A 13,900-nucleotide genomic window follows, 5' to 3' on the forward strand; every position below is an offset into this window, starting at 1 on the left:
CAAGCCAGTGAGTGTCCCCTTCGCTGCAAACTCCACAGGCTGACTGTTGGGGAGTGGGAGGAGAAATAGCCCTAAACTACAAAGGGCTGTGAGGAGAAAGCAACTTCTCCCTGGAGACAAGCGCCAGCACTTAAGGCTTTGCGCAAGGGGGCTACCAAGCCAGGGGTGAACCAGCCTGGACACTGGTTTCCTTCTGGCTCCTGCACTGGGATGGCTGGCTTCTCTCCAGACACAGGCTACAGCCAGAGCCGGACCCAACAGTGCCCACGCCTACCCAACCCAGACACCAGGGACAGCTCCTCACACCTGTATGGAGAGGGCTGGGACAGGGACATCTCCTGCCCAGGCAGCCCTGGGCATGCATGGGTGCCCGCCATAGAGGATAGAACAAGATGCCACCCACAGTGTTTAGACCTGGAGGTGATGGAGGGCAAAAGATAGGCAAAGTTTTGCCAAGGTACATGGTATCTGATAATAATAGCTGCCAAATACTGTGCACCTATTATTTGCCAGGTACCCACACTTAATGACATTTAGTTGTCATAGGAAACTGAAGTGCAGGATGTTAAATGATTTGCCCCATGTCACCCTGCTACTGAGTGGCAGAGGAGGACCTGAAGCCAGGAATAACAGCGAAGCACTGTTGGGTGGAGGTAGGGTTGCTTCTCACATCGTCATCTGTCACTCATACAGCGCTGAGATTTAGGATTTCCATCTTCCCTCTCTGCCCCCACATGGCATGACAAGCAAGACAGCCCAGACAGACTGTCAGCAAAGCTCAGGACTCTGCCTCTTTGTCCTTACGTGGCATCCCAACAAGCTCAAAGCATAACAGACAAGCTAGAACTTGGCGATGTCTGGAGCTTGTCCCGGGTCTGTGTGAAACCGCAGTGCTGGAATATCAGGGGCCCTGCAAACCTCCGCTTACAATAGGGAAGGCCAACTGCGTGCCTGACGCCAACTGCAGGCGGGTGGTGGACCCAGCTACCTAGGGAGAGTCCAGCCTCATAGACTCTCGGTGGACAGGCTCAGATTCAGACTTTTTGGCAGGAAGGCAAAACCGAGGCTAGAGACGGGATCAAACTGCGCTGCCTCCTGGCCCCTCCGCATCTGCTGTCGGCCCTTCCCAGCCCCTGGGGGATCCCAGGTCCCTGGCCAGCGCTCCTCCATGCCTTCCCAGCCCCCGCTGCCCCCCAGCCTGGCGCTTCCCAGAGCCCCGCGCAGCCAGAGCGCACGCACCTCCTCCACCGCGCTGCGCAATTTGTGCTGCGTGTCTTCCATCAGTTCCTCAACCTCGCGGAACATCTCGTTGAGCGTGGCCTCCTCCTGTGGGTAGCTGAGAGCTGGGCCGGGCTCTACGGGAGCCGAGGTCGCTGTCGGAGTGGGTGCGGGGGCCGTGGGGGCCGCCACCGCCAGCAGAAGGCACAGCAGGGTGCCCCCGAACCGCTGCATCTCGGCTCTGCGCCTGCAGCCGCCGCCTGTGAGTCCCGGAACGCGATCAGAGGGCGCGGACCACCCCTCTCGCCCAGCCCGCCGCCCCGCCCCGCCGCCAGCCCCTGGCGCCCCTCTTTCCCGCACTTGCCCCGAGACGGGAGGAAACCAAGGCCTCCTAAAACGCAACTCTCCTACATCCAAAGAGACGTGACCCCACCCGCTCCAGCCCGAGCCCGGATCGCACCGCGACCCCGCGCCCCCATCCTCGAGCACAAGCTGAGCTCTGCTCATCACCTGCGATGCTGGAGCTCTCTCGCCAGAACAACCGAACCCGGATCCTCTACGCTAGTAGCTCCCAAGCCCCAGCTCACCTCGAATCTGCCGCCGGTTCGAACCCTTGGCCCTCCTCGACCAGGTCAGAATGTCCGACTCCGGCTTCCACCCCAAACCTCTCTCAGCTCCTACCTGGGGTGGGCAGAGTACAGATCAGCCCCCTCCCCTCGGCGTCGGGTCCGACTTGAGCGCCCCGCCCCACACCCACCCAAGGGAGGCCGAGCTAAGCCGTCTTCCCCACCCCGCCGCCGCCCCTCACCCACCCCGACTGGACCGAGCTGCTCTGCGAGCTGCACTGGATCTGCTCGCTCCCCCAGGGCGGCCGCCGGGCTGCGGGTACAGTTGCGGGCGTGGGAGCGACGCGGTGGGCGGGACGCTGGTGCGGGAGCGCGGCGGGGTGCGGCAGCGCGGCGGGGTGCGGCAGCGCTGGTACCGGAGATCCCGCGCCCCGCCCACCCGGCCGCCAGGCCCCCGCCCCGCTGAGGGGCCGCCGCCCGGCCATTGGCCAGCCGGGGCGCAGGCGACCTCACGCCCTACGCCCTCCTTTCTGCCCCCTCGACTAGCTCTACTGAAGGCAGCCATCTCCTTCCCTGCATCCCCCTGCCCCCGCGGCATCCCAGGCCCCTGCCTCTCTGGCCTCCAGGCTGGGAGTGTAGGGGGGAGTGTTCCTCGGTCCCCACCGTGGTCTTTCCGAACCAACCTCCGCTCCAGCGTGCAATCCTCAGGAAAAATCCCGGTCCCCCTGCCTGGCTTTCAAGCCATCACCGCTGGCCTTAGTCTGCCATGGTTGACACCGTGCTCCAGCCGGGACAACGCACCTGCAGCTCCTGGAATGGGAGGACGTCATGAGAAAGTCAGCAAGCTCCTCAAGGGTGGCCTAGCGGAGTGGTCAGGACCAGACACCTGCAGCCAGCTCAGCTCCATCCTACCTTCCCGCTCTGCCAAGTTACCACATTTGTCTGCGTCCCAATTAGCCCTAATGTAAAAATACTGATAAGTCTCAAAAACGTAACATGGAGTGACTAGTGCAGAATCAGAGAAGTTAGACAGTGAGGCCAAGCAGCAGATGGAGGCAGGGCTGGCCAGAGGCCCTGAGTGTAGCTGACTCTGCAGCTGGTGCCCTCCAGCTCGAGGCCTCAAGACTGCCTTTCTCTGCAGCACTCCCCACGTTACTGTTTACCGCCAAGACACAGCTTCCAGCCGCTTTCCCTTCTACTTCTGGGCCTCCAGGGCAGGGCCCTCCTAAACTGCAAGGAAAGCCCCCTTTCTCGCATTTCCTGCTCTGCCCCTTGGGCATCTGGCAGCCCTGGCTGAGCATTCATTAGTTTTCTGGGAGTGGCTGACCCCGGTCGAGGAACCTGGAGCGGAGTCTCCACCTGCCCCAGCTTGTCACTTTGGACAGGTGGACATTAGGAAGAAACGAAGGCTGAACTGGAGGATGCTGTGAGGCATATTGTGGGCCGAGCTGGGAACTGCAGTGGTGCGAGTTTGCAGAGCACATGACACTCTTCCAGTCCTTCATGTTGCTGACTTAAACCACCAGGAATTTCCCCAGATAAGATTGTCCTCTGCCTTACATCTTTTGCCACGCAGTTTCCAGGTCTCGACTTTCAGGCTGAACTTAAAAATCTCTATATATTGAACTGCTCCAAGTGTCAGGCAAAGGGACACTTGTTTTCTTGTATGGAGTCTACATTTTGTATTCCCAAATGTAATAATTTATCAACAGTTTCATTATTAGGTGAAACTACAAAAGAAAGAAAAAAATGGAAAGAAAGAGAAAGATGAAAGAAAGAGAAAGAAAATGAGAGAGATGAAACGGTAAGAAAATCTACAGGTCTCGAATGTAAGTGGCCTTCCTGCCCAGCTCGATGCCAGTCCTATCACCAGCCTTAGACATTCATGGGCTCGAGAAAAAAGCCCTGGGGCTAGCCGCAGAGATGAGCCCGAACCAGATCTGGACAGGGAATGTCAGCTTCAAAGAGCTTACACAGGGGTAGCCCAGTGGGGTTGGGGACTGGTTGGAGAAAAGGTCAGTCTGGATGGTCATTGTGAGGTGAGGGGCACAGAGCAAGGAGAGAGTGCAGAGCCACCCAGGACAATCATATGTAGAGTAGAGAACATTCTACATTTCTGCAATTCCCATTGTGTCACTGGCTAAGCTCTGTATCCACTAGGAACAGTTGATTTTTTCTTTTAAGGCATTGGAAACACTTTCTGGAATTATAACTTAAAATTTTAGATTCTCACATTTTCTCTATGAGGGAGCTACTGGATCATAAACTGGGTTGAGGAAATGGCAGCAGAGCGGCTGTAACCTGCAGAAATTTGCCTAGAAAGTGGCCACACAGCAGTTTCACATCTAGCTGTCCATCCTCCAGAAACTCATGACCACGTGCAAAAGAAGACATGTATAAACATGTTTACTGGGGCAATATTTACAATGGTAAAAAATGTGGAAATTACTTGCCAGTGTTTTTCAGCAGGAGACTAGATAGACCAGGGCTTTTACAATAATAGAATAAAGTACAGCAGGTAGAACAAGGAATAATAGTTACAGGCAGCAGCACCACTAACTCTCAAATATATAATATGAGGTGGAAAAGGCAAAATGACACATATGAGATACTATTTGTACATACCTTAGAATTACAAAGCAGTAGCATGTATTGTTTATGGATGCTCACATATAATAAAACTATAGAAATGTGCAGGCTGCCCCTGAGGTGGGAGGCAAGGAAGGGATGGAGAATGTCTTCAGTTGTATTTATAACATTTTATTTCTTCAAGAAAGGGAGTGTACCAGCATGGAGGAATTCTGAAACAAAAGTCTCCAAATATTTACATCTGTTTAATCAACCATGATGATTACTTACATCAGGGTATATGTGTGTGGCTGGTTCTTTTTATTATTTTTGGTATATTTTAAGTATTTTGTGAATAAATTGGTAAATAAAAGCAGAAGGCATCATCCTCCAAACGAAACAAAACAAGAATAACTCAAAAAAACTACTTGAAGTCAAGTAGACTTTTTTCTTAGCTCTGTTCTTGACAAAAGGCTGACCTTCCCAAGGCCCAGCAGTGGCCTCCTTTACTGTGAGGTGAGGAGGAGGGGTCTACACCAGGCTGGAGTAGAGGTATCACATTATCTGACTTCAAATGATACCACAAGGCTATGGTAACCAAAACAGCCTGGTACTGACACAAAATCAACATGTAGATCCATGGAATGAATAAAGAACCCAGAAATTAAGCCCCATACCTACAGCCAACTGATCTTTAACAAAGTCAACAAAAATTAACAATAGGGAAAGGATGCTGGGAAAACTGACTAGCCATATGCAGAAGAGTAACAATAGACCCTACGTCTCACCATAGATAAAAATTAATTCAAGAGGGATTCAGACTTAAATGTAAGCCTTGAAACTGTATAAAAATATTGGAAGAAAACCTAAGAGAAACTCTTCTGGACATGGGCCTAGGCAAAGAATTTCTAAGACCTCAAAAGCAAATGCAGCAATAACAAAAATAGACAAATGGGACTTAATTAAACTAGAAAGCTTCTGCACAGCAAAAGAAACAATCAACAGGGTATATAGACAACCTACAGAATGAGAGAAATTGCAAACTCTGCATCTGACAAATGACTAATCTCCAGAACCTGTAAGGAACTTAAACAAATCAACAACAACAAAAAATCTCCAAATAACCCCATTAAAGAGTGGGCAAAGAACATAAACAGACACTTTTCAAAAGAAGACATACAAGCGGCCAACGAATATGTGAAAAAGATGCCTGATATCACTAAATTCATCAGAGAAATCCACAATGAAATACCATCCCACACCAGTCAGAAAGGCTATTATTAAAAAGTCAAAAAATAACGTATTGGCAAAACTGTGGAGAAAAGGGAACACTTAATACACTTTTGGTGGGAATGCACATTAGTTAGATATGGTTTGGCTGTGTCCCCACCCAAATCCCATCTTGAATTGTAGCTCCCATAATCGCTGTGTGCCATGGGAGGGACCCAGTGGGAGGTAATTGAATCATGGGGGCAGGTCTTTCCCATGTTGTTCTCATGGTAGTGAGTAAGTCTCAGGAGATCTGATGGTTTTATAGGTGGCTTTTCCCTTCCGTCACTCTGCACTTCTGCTTGGTGCTGCCATGTGAAGAAGGACGTTATTTCCCTTTCTGCTGTGATTGTAAGTTTCCTTGGACCTCTCCTGCCATGCTGAACTGTGACTCAATTAAGCCTTACACACCCACACACACACATACACACACACACACACACACACACACACACACACTACCCAGTCTCAGGTATATCTTTATTAGCAGCATGAGACTGGACTAATACAGCAAATTTTTCTGGGTAGTGCTTTAAAGATACCTGAAAAAGTGGAAGTGACTTTGGAACTGCGTAATAGGCAGAAGTTGGAAGTGTTTGGAGGGCTCAGAAGAAGATAGGAAAATGTAAGAAAGTTTGGACTTCCTAGAGACTTGGAGGGCTTAGAAGACAGGAAGATATCGGAAATTTTAGAACTTTTTAGACTCGTTGAACGGCTTTGACCAAAATGCTGATAGTGATATCGACAATAAAGTCTAGACTGAGGTGGTCTCAGATGGAGAGGAGGAACTTGGTGGAAACTAAAGTAAAGGTCACTCTTGCTGTGCAAATAAACTGGCAGTATTTTGCCCCTGCCCTAGAGATCTGTGGAACTTTGAACTTGAGAGAGATAATTTAGGGTATCTGATAGAAGAAATTTCTAAGTGGCAAAGCATTCGAGAGGAAGCAAAGTGTAAAACTTTGAAAAATGTGCAGCCTGACAATGCAGTAGAAAAGGAGAATTCATGTTCTGGGGAGAAATTCAAGTCAGCAGCAGAAATTTGCATAAGTAATGAAGAGCAGAAGGTTAATCACCAAGAAAATGTGGAAAATGTCTTCAGGGTATGTCAGAAACCTTCACAGCAGCTCCTCCCATCACAGGCCTGGAGACCTAGGAGGAAAACATGGTTTCATGGGCCGGGCCCAGGACAACCCTGCTGTGTGCAGCTTGGGACTTGGTGCCCTGAATCCCAGCCACCTCAGCCATGGCTAAAAGGGGCCAACATATAGCTTGGGCTATGGCTTTAGTGGGTGGAAGCCCAAAGCCTTGGCAGCTTCCATGTGGTATTGGTTGGTCCTGCAGGTGCACACAAGAATTGAGGTTTGAGAACTTCTGCCTAGATTTCAGAGGATGTATGGGAACACCTGGATGTCCAGGCAGAGGTCTGCTACAGGGAGAGTGCCCTCATGCAGAACCTCTGCTAGGGCAGTGTGGAAGGGAAATGTGGGGTTGGAGCCTTCACAGAGACCCCCCACTGGGGCACTGCCTAGTGGAGCTGTGAGAAGAGGGGCACTGTCCTCCAGAACCCAGAATGCAGATCCACTAACAGCTTGCACTGTGCACCTGGAAAAGCCACAGAGACACTCAGTGTCAGCCTGTGAAAGCAGCCAGGAGGGGGGGCTATGCCCTGTAAAGCCGCAGGAACAGAGCTGCCCAAGGCCATGGGAGCCTACCTCTTGCATCAGCATGACCTGGATGTAAGACATGGAGTCAAGGAGATCATTTTGGAACTTTAAGGTTTAACGATTGTCCTATTCGATTTTGGACTTGCATGGGACCTGTAGCCTCTTTGCTTTGGCCAATTTCTCCCACCTAGAATGGGGGTGTATTTACCCAATGCCTGTACCCCCATTGTATCTTAGAAGGAACTAATGTGTGTTTGATTTTACCAGCTCTCAGGTGGGAGGAACTTGTCTCAGATGAGACTTTGGACTTGGACTTTTGAGTTAATGCTAGAATGAGTTAAGACTTTGGAGGACTATTAGGAAAACATGACTGGTTTTGAAATGTGAGGACATGAGATTTGGGAGGGGCCAGGGTAGAATGATATGATTTGGCTGTGTCCCCCACCCAAATCTCATCTTGAATTTTAGCTCCTATAATTTCTACGTGTCATGGGAGGGATCCAGTGGGAGGCAATTCAATCACGGGGGTGGGTCTTTCTCTGCTGTTCTTGTGATATTGAATAAGTTTCATGAGGTCTGATGGTTCTATAAAGGAGAGCTCCCCTGCACATGCCTCCTGCCTGCCATCATGTAAGACACGACTTTGCTCCTCCTTCGCTCTCTGCCATGATTGAGAGGCCTCCTCAGTCAGGTGGAACTATGAGTCAATTAAATCTCTTTCCTTTATAAATTACCAAGCCCTGGGTATGTCTTTATTACCAGTGTGAGAATAGACTCATATATAGTTCAATTCCCATGGAAAACAGTGTGAAGATTTCTGAGATAGCTAGAAACAGAGCTACTAATCAGCTCAGCAATCTCACTACTGGGTATCCACCCAAAGGAAAAGAAATCATTTTATCAAAAAGACACCTGCACTCATATGTTTATCACAGCAGTTTTACAATATCAAAGTCATGGAATCAATCTAAGTGCTCATCAACAGATAATTGAATTTTAAAAAGTGATACATATGGCCGGGCACGGTGGCTCACGCCTATAATCCCAGCACTTTGGGAGGCCGAGATGGGTGGATCACGAGGTCAAGAGATCGAGACCATCCTGGTCAACATGGTGAAACCCCGTCTCTACTAAAAATACAAAAGTTAGCTAGGCATGGTGGCACATGCCTGTAGTCCCAGCTACTTGGGAGGCTGAGGCAGTAGAATTGCTTGAACCCAGGAGGTGGAGGTTGCAGTGAGCCAAGATCGCGCCATTGCACTCCAGCCTGGATAACAAGAGCGAAACTCCGTCTCAAAAAAAAAAAAAAAAGTTATATATATATATATATATATATATATATATATATATATATAACCATAGAATACTACACAGCCATAAGAAAGAATGAAATCATATCATTTGCCCATGTTACTTCCTTCTATGATACAATTGGGGTACAGGCATTGGGCAAATACACCTGTGATGTGTGCATGGATGCAGCTGGAGGCAGTAATCCTAAGTAAAATAACTCAGAAATAGGAAATCAATAGCACATGCTCTCACTTATAAGTGGAGCTAAATAATGGGTACACATGGACCTAAAGATGGAAACACTAGGCACTGGGGACTCCAAAAGTGGGAAGGAAAAGAGTGGGCAAGGGTTGAAAAACCACCTATTGGGTACTGTGCTCACTACCTGGATGACAGTTTCACTAGGAGACCAAAGCCCAGCATAATGCACGTTTACCCCCTGAATCTGCAATTAAAAAAATAATAATAATAAAAGGCCTTTTGTCTGTCTGAATGGTTAGGTATTTCCTGCTGTGAGCGGGGAGATGTAAGGATGAGGGAATAGATGGGACTTACCTGTCTATTCCCCTCAGCTCCCCAGAATGGAACACTCCTCAAACAAAGAAACCTCAGCTATCTGGAACATAAGGGCACTGAGTCTGGGCAGGTGACTGTTATTCCCTGATTTGCAAAACCTTAACCATTCTGAATAGTTAATTAGACAAGGGGAGAGTTTATCATATATTTCCTTCTCTTTTTTTCTCTCTTCCTTCTTGGACAGACTACACTGAACATAACTTGAGAAACAAATGTGAAGACTTGTGATGAGAGATAATGTGCCTGCGTGACTATTTAGCATCTGTTGTCCCTGCTAGAACGCAAGCCATGTGAGACTGGAATGACGCTGGTCCCTGCAGCCATCTCCAGGTCAGTACAGGGCCTGCAGAGAATAGCACTCAATATGGATAGCTGAATAAAGGCAGGCCTGCTAGGGGCTGAGATCCCAGCCCTCAGAGAATCTGCAGTGCAGCAAAGAAACAGGGTAGATAGGCGATGAAGAGACAGTAAGATGGAAGGATGGGCAAGGAGACACCAGCAAATAAAGGAAGGTAGAGTGAAGAAAATAACAAAAGTGGGCTCTTTGCTGAATACCCATGAAGGGTGCCCATCCCTGGTCCCACTAAGATGGGAGCGGGAGGTCATGTGGTACCAGTATGGATGACCACCCCACTTGATCGGACCGTGGGTGGAAATCTGACTAAAGCCTGACCCATCAGATTCTTCTTTGGGCTTTGAAGCTGAAGAAACCATTGTACTGAGTAAGAGAAAAATTTGGCTGTCTTTGAACCTGGGCATGATGGGGGTTAGAAAGAGTGAGAGGAAGAGAGCAGCTGTTTCATTCCACAATGTCACTCTTGTTCTTGGTTCCAGCCTTGCATGAGCCTTTCCGACAACCAGCTGCACCATCAGCCCTGAAGGATGGTCAGATGTTTTCGGTGTTCTTCTTACATACTTTCCTTTTGGTTTGAGCTATGTTTGGTGGCTTTCTGTTACTATCTATCAAACTGTCTTAATTGAGACACTGATCATTCGTACAAATGTTTGCGTTGGGGCTGCTTATAGTTTAATAAGGCATTCCTCTTTGAGGAAGGTCTGCTTTAGAGGAAGTTGCCACCTGCCTTGAGACCCATGAGTAAGAATCAGAGGGCCACCAGGTCCTGCTAAACAGGGAAAAGAATCACCTCCTCCTAGTTAGCCTCCCGCCAGGATCACCTCCCCCTGGTTAGCCTCCCACCAGGATCACCTCTCCCTGGTTAGCCTGTAGTGCCAGCCAGCAATTTCATGGAGGCTTCCCAGTTCCTGCCTATAACTTGCTATTGTTTTGAAGAAATTGGTGCCAAGATTTTTCTGAGTGGAAATTCCATCTGGCTTTGGAAAGAGTGTTCACATGGATTCAGGGTTTCCATGAGTAACAGCCACTGAATGTCCAAAACATACATTTAATTTGCCAACTTTCTGTGGGTGGGTGAGCAAAAGAGACCCAGAGGACCATGTTCTGGCCATCATCCTTGAACGGTAACACAAGAGGGACAAGCCTCAAGCCTGGCTGTCTTGCCTTTTTATTCAGCAGGTGGATACACATGCTCCATATTTTCTTGCATGTGTGTTTAAAGTAGAGGATGACTAAGGAGCAAGAGAATTTTGGCGGAACCAGTGCCATAAAAGGGAAATAATAATTGATGTTATTAGACAACTTCAGAGGAAGAATATCTAGAAATGTGTTTCTACCCAATTCTCTCCACCGCTTGGAACAGAATGATGTTTATTTCTTCTCTGGAGCAGTTTTTAATGCTGGCTGCAAAATAGCATCACCCTTTTAGAAGTTTGACAAGCAGATACAGATACCTGGGTGCTGCATGTAGAGATGCTGAGTCAGTAAGTATGAGATGGGGCCCCTTAGTACTGTGACCCATTCCTAGTTCTGCAGACCGTAAGGGAGACTCCTTGCTAAGGAGTCTCTTATCAGGCCTCACTACAAAGCCCTCCTCCCGCCCCATCAACCTCTCTTCTAACCTCTGGCATAGCCTGGTCAGGCCCAGCAGTGCTTGCTTTTCTGTGGAGGTGGCTGGAAGCTGCTGGAGTCAGGGAAAGAGCTGAACTCGTACTACACACGCCAGGGTTTGGGTTCTGGCTCTGACCCTCCCTACCAGACTTGACTATCCCAGGGCTCTCTAGTTCAAACCACAGGGCTCCTAGCCCCTACTAGCTGTCCCGCAGGTCATCTAAGATAGCTCCAAAGGATGTGTTTGTGCCTTTAAGATTTCCGGTCACCTTCATTCCCACCATCTCCAAAACAGTTGAGCCATTTTGAAGACAGTAGCCAAGACTCACAGGTGCTGCGCTCAGACAGGGTGTTTCCAGTTAGGTGGGGCAGCTCCTGTTGATCTTTTGCTACGTTAAGATCCTTGCAGGTGGGCAGGGAAAAGCAATGAACCGCTAATTTACACAACACTGTAAATGCATCTTGAACGTATTATGCTAAGTGAAAGGAGCTAGATTGAAAAGGCTACATGCTGATCCCTTTTATATGATGTTATAGAAAAGGCAGAACTATAGGACTGTACATAGATCACTGGTTGCCAGAGGCTAGGTCGGAGAACAGGTGCACTATAAAGGAGCCTGGAAACATTTGGAGGATCCTATACCTTGATTGCGGTGGTGGATACATGACATTGGTATACATTTGTCACAACTTATAGAACTGTACACTAAAAATACTAAATTTAATACATATAAAAATTATCAAATTAAAATAAAATGGAAGAAAAGTAAGTTACTTGCCTAAGATAAGAGCCAGGGATTCGGATAGGTGTGTTGAACTCCCAGCTCCTGACCCCTGACCCCTCAAAACCCTCGGTCAGCTCTACAGGGGAGAAGGGCCACTTCTTAGGAAAGGGTGTGCTGTCTGTGGTCAGGTTTGTCAGAAAAAGAAGCAAGCAGTGGGGCATCATAGTGTGGGGAAAGGAAGTGTGTTCTAGTCACAGTTTTGGTACCTTACGGATTTGTAATACTGGATAAACTAATATATATCTCTAAACCTTAATTTTTCTCATCTTTTATGTAGTTTCTCCTTTGGGAATAATAAAAGACTACCTTTAAAAAGATCCATGTTGAGAGGCCATGCAATTTAATTGTAAAATCAGGGCCTTGGGAGCAAGCCCAGCTCTGCATTCCTCCTTGCCCAGGTGACTTGAACAGATTTCTCCATTTCTCTGAGTTTCATTTTTCTCGTCTATAAAAGGAGGTCTCCATCTCCTGGGACTGTTATGAGTCTTACAAGAAATGGTTCCTTAAAACACTTATTAAATTGCCTGGCAAGGAGCAAGCATCCGTGCATGTTAGCAATTATTATATTATCAGTATCCACTTCATTACGAGGCCCAGCCCACAAAGCTTTAGAAAGTGAGTAAGGAACAGAGCTCCCTTTGTGTGTACCCAGTGGGGCTCATGGGAAGGCAGGGAGAGGGAAGCGTCCACAACAATTTTGCTTAGACCACAAAGTGTTATGAAGGGTCTTGGAGCAGACAGCTCTTTCTGTTTGCGCAGGCAAACCTTTTATCGGCCTTGGCGCCCAGTGCTGCCAGGATGGCTGGGTCAGAAGAAGTTCACATAATAAACATGCTCTGTACCCAGAACGCGCTCTCATCCACACCTAGGTCCTGTGGCTGAGGCTCTCACATTTTAGACTCCTTTTTTTTTCTCTCAAAATCTCAGGATCTCCACATTTCTCCCTGAAATACAATTTCCACCTGGCCCTCTGACGAAATATGAACAAGATTCAAATTAAGGGACTTGTCTAAAGTCCCACTGGTAACAAGTGAAAGACTTTGCAGGGTTGGAACAATTTGGATAGATACTGCTAAAATTGTATCTTCTCATTTTGATTCCTCTGTCGTCATGCTCCATTTATCCCTTCCCAGGAGTGGGTCTGTTTGCTTTATATCTCTGCAAGATGATAGCCTCTTGGCTGTTTGGCTGTGCTACTTTGGAAATTCACCCACTGGTCACTACTGCCAGGAACACATACCAACATCTATCTTCTTCAAATTTTAGCAAGTTTCAGAATTGCCTGGGGACAGAGGGAGTGCATGTGAAACACAAGCTTCTGGAATGGGCCCTAGACTTTGCAGTTCTAGCAAGTTCCCAGATGATTCTAATACTATTGGTCCAGGAACCAAATCTTTAGTACTTCTATTCTTGATTGTTAGGGAAATAAGCTTCACCTGGTGGTAAGCAGCACAGGCATTTCTGGTAGCACTGTAGCCCAAGTAAAAGATATTTTGACTGTAGATAAAATGAAAATAAAAGTTGAAGTGTTTTCCATGCTTTACATTCCACTTTCTGCCAGAAGTTTAGTCCTTGTGAACAAGATGCCTACTTCCCCTTTGCCTTCCGCCATGACTGTAAGTTTCCTCAGGTATCCCACATGAATTCTTCCTCCCTGTGGAACTGTGAGTCGATTAAATTTGTTTCCTTTATAAATTACCTAGTCTTGGGTATTTCTTTATAACAGCATGAAAACACACTAATACAAATAGGCAGGTGTTGAAGAGAAGTCTGCCTTTACCAGCTGATGGCTGCATACATCTCAAAGAGGGGAGCTGACAGTTTAAGGGATCAAATAGGACTTAATATCTCTTAAAAGTTAAACACTAGATGAGCAGAGAAATTGTGTTTTAAGGATCACATTTTATAAAACTGCAATAATATACTCTCTTCACCTACCAAAAGAATTAGGCAGCTCTATCTATTCTCATTTGTTCATTCTACAATTGTATATTG

At 47.6% G+C, this 13,900-nt stretch overlaps 2 protein-coding genes across 3 annotated transcripts in view; one reads left to right on the plus strand and one right to left on the minus strand.

Moving 5' to 3' along the window:
- DKK3 (dickkopf WNT signaling pathway inhibitor 3) overlaps window positions 1–2,210 on the minus strand; it is a 48,649-nt gene extending 46,439 nt beyond the window's left edge. Inside the window, exons 1-3 of one of the 2 annotated variants that reach the window (XM_074401095.1) lie at window positions 2,031–2,210; window positions 1,806–1,899; window positions 1,240–1,478 (exon numbers count right to left, since the gene is read on the minus strand). In XM_074401095.1, coding sequence (XP_074257196.1) covers window positions 1,240–1,452 — 213 coding nt within the window. In that variant the 5' untranslated portion in view covers window positions 1,453–1,478; window positions 1,806–1,899; window positions 2,031–2,210. The remainder of the gene's footprint in view (window positions 1–1,239; window positions 1,479–1,805; window positions 1,900–2,030) is intronic. The other variant, XM_039471128.2, reaches the window with a different exon arrangement.
- LOC141584954 (uncharacterized) lies at window positions 1,856–13,627 on the plus strand. The gene is made up of 2 exons (XM_074401928.1): window positions 1,856–3,588; window positions 9,339–13,627. Exon 1 carries the CDS (start codon window positions 1,856–1,858, stop codon window positions 2,750–2,752), a length of 897 nt encoding a protein of 298 aa, XP_074258029.1. The 3' UTR covers window positions 2,753–3,588; window positions 9,339–13,627.
- The last annotated feature ends 273 nt before the right edge of the window (window positions 13,628–13,900 follow it).

Source organism: Saimiri boliviensis, chromosome 6 (assembly GCF_048565385.1).
Source record: "Saimiri boliviensis isolate mSaiBol1 chromosome 6, mSaiBol1.pri, whole genome shotgun sequence".
Taxonomy (NCBI): Eukaryota; Metazoa; Chordata; class Mammalia; order Primates; family Cebidae; genus Saimiri; species Saimiri boliviensis.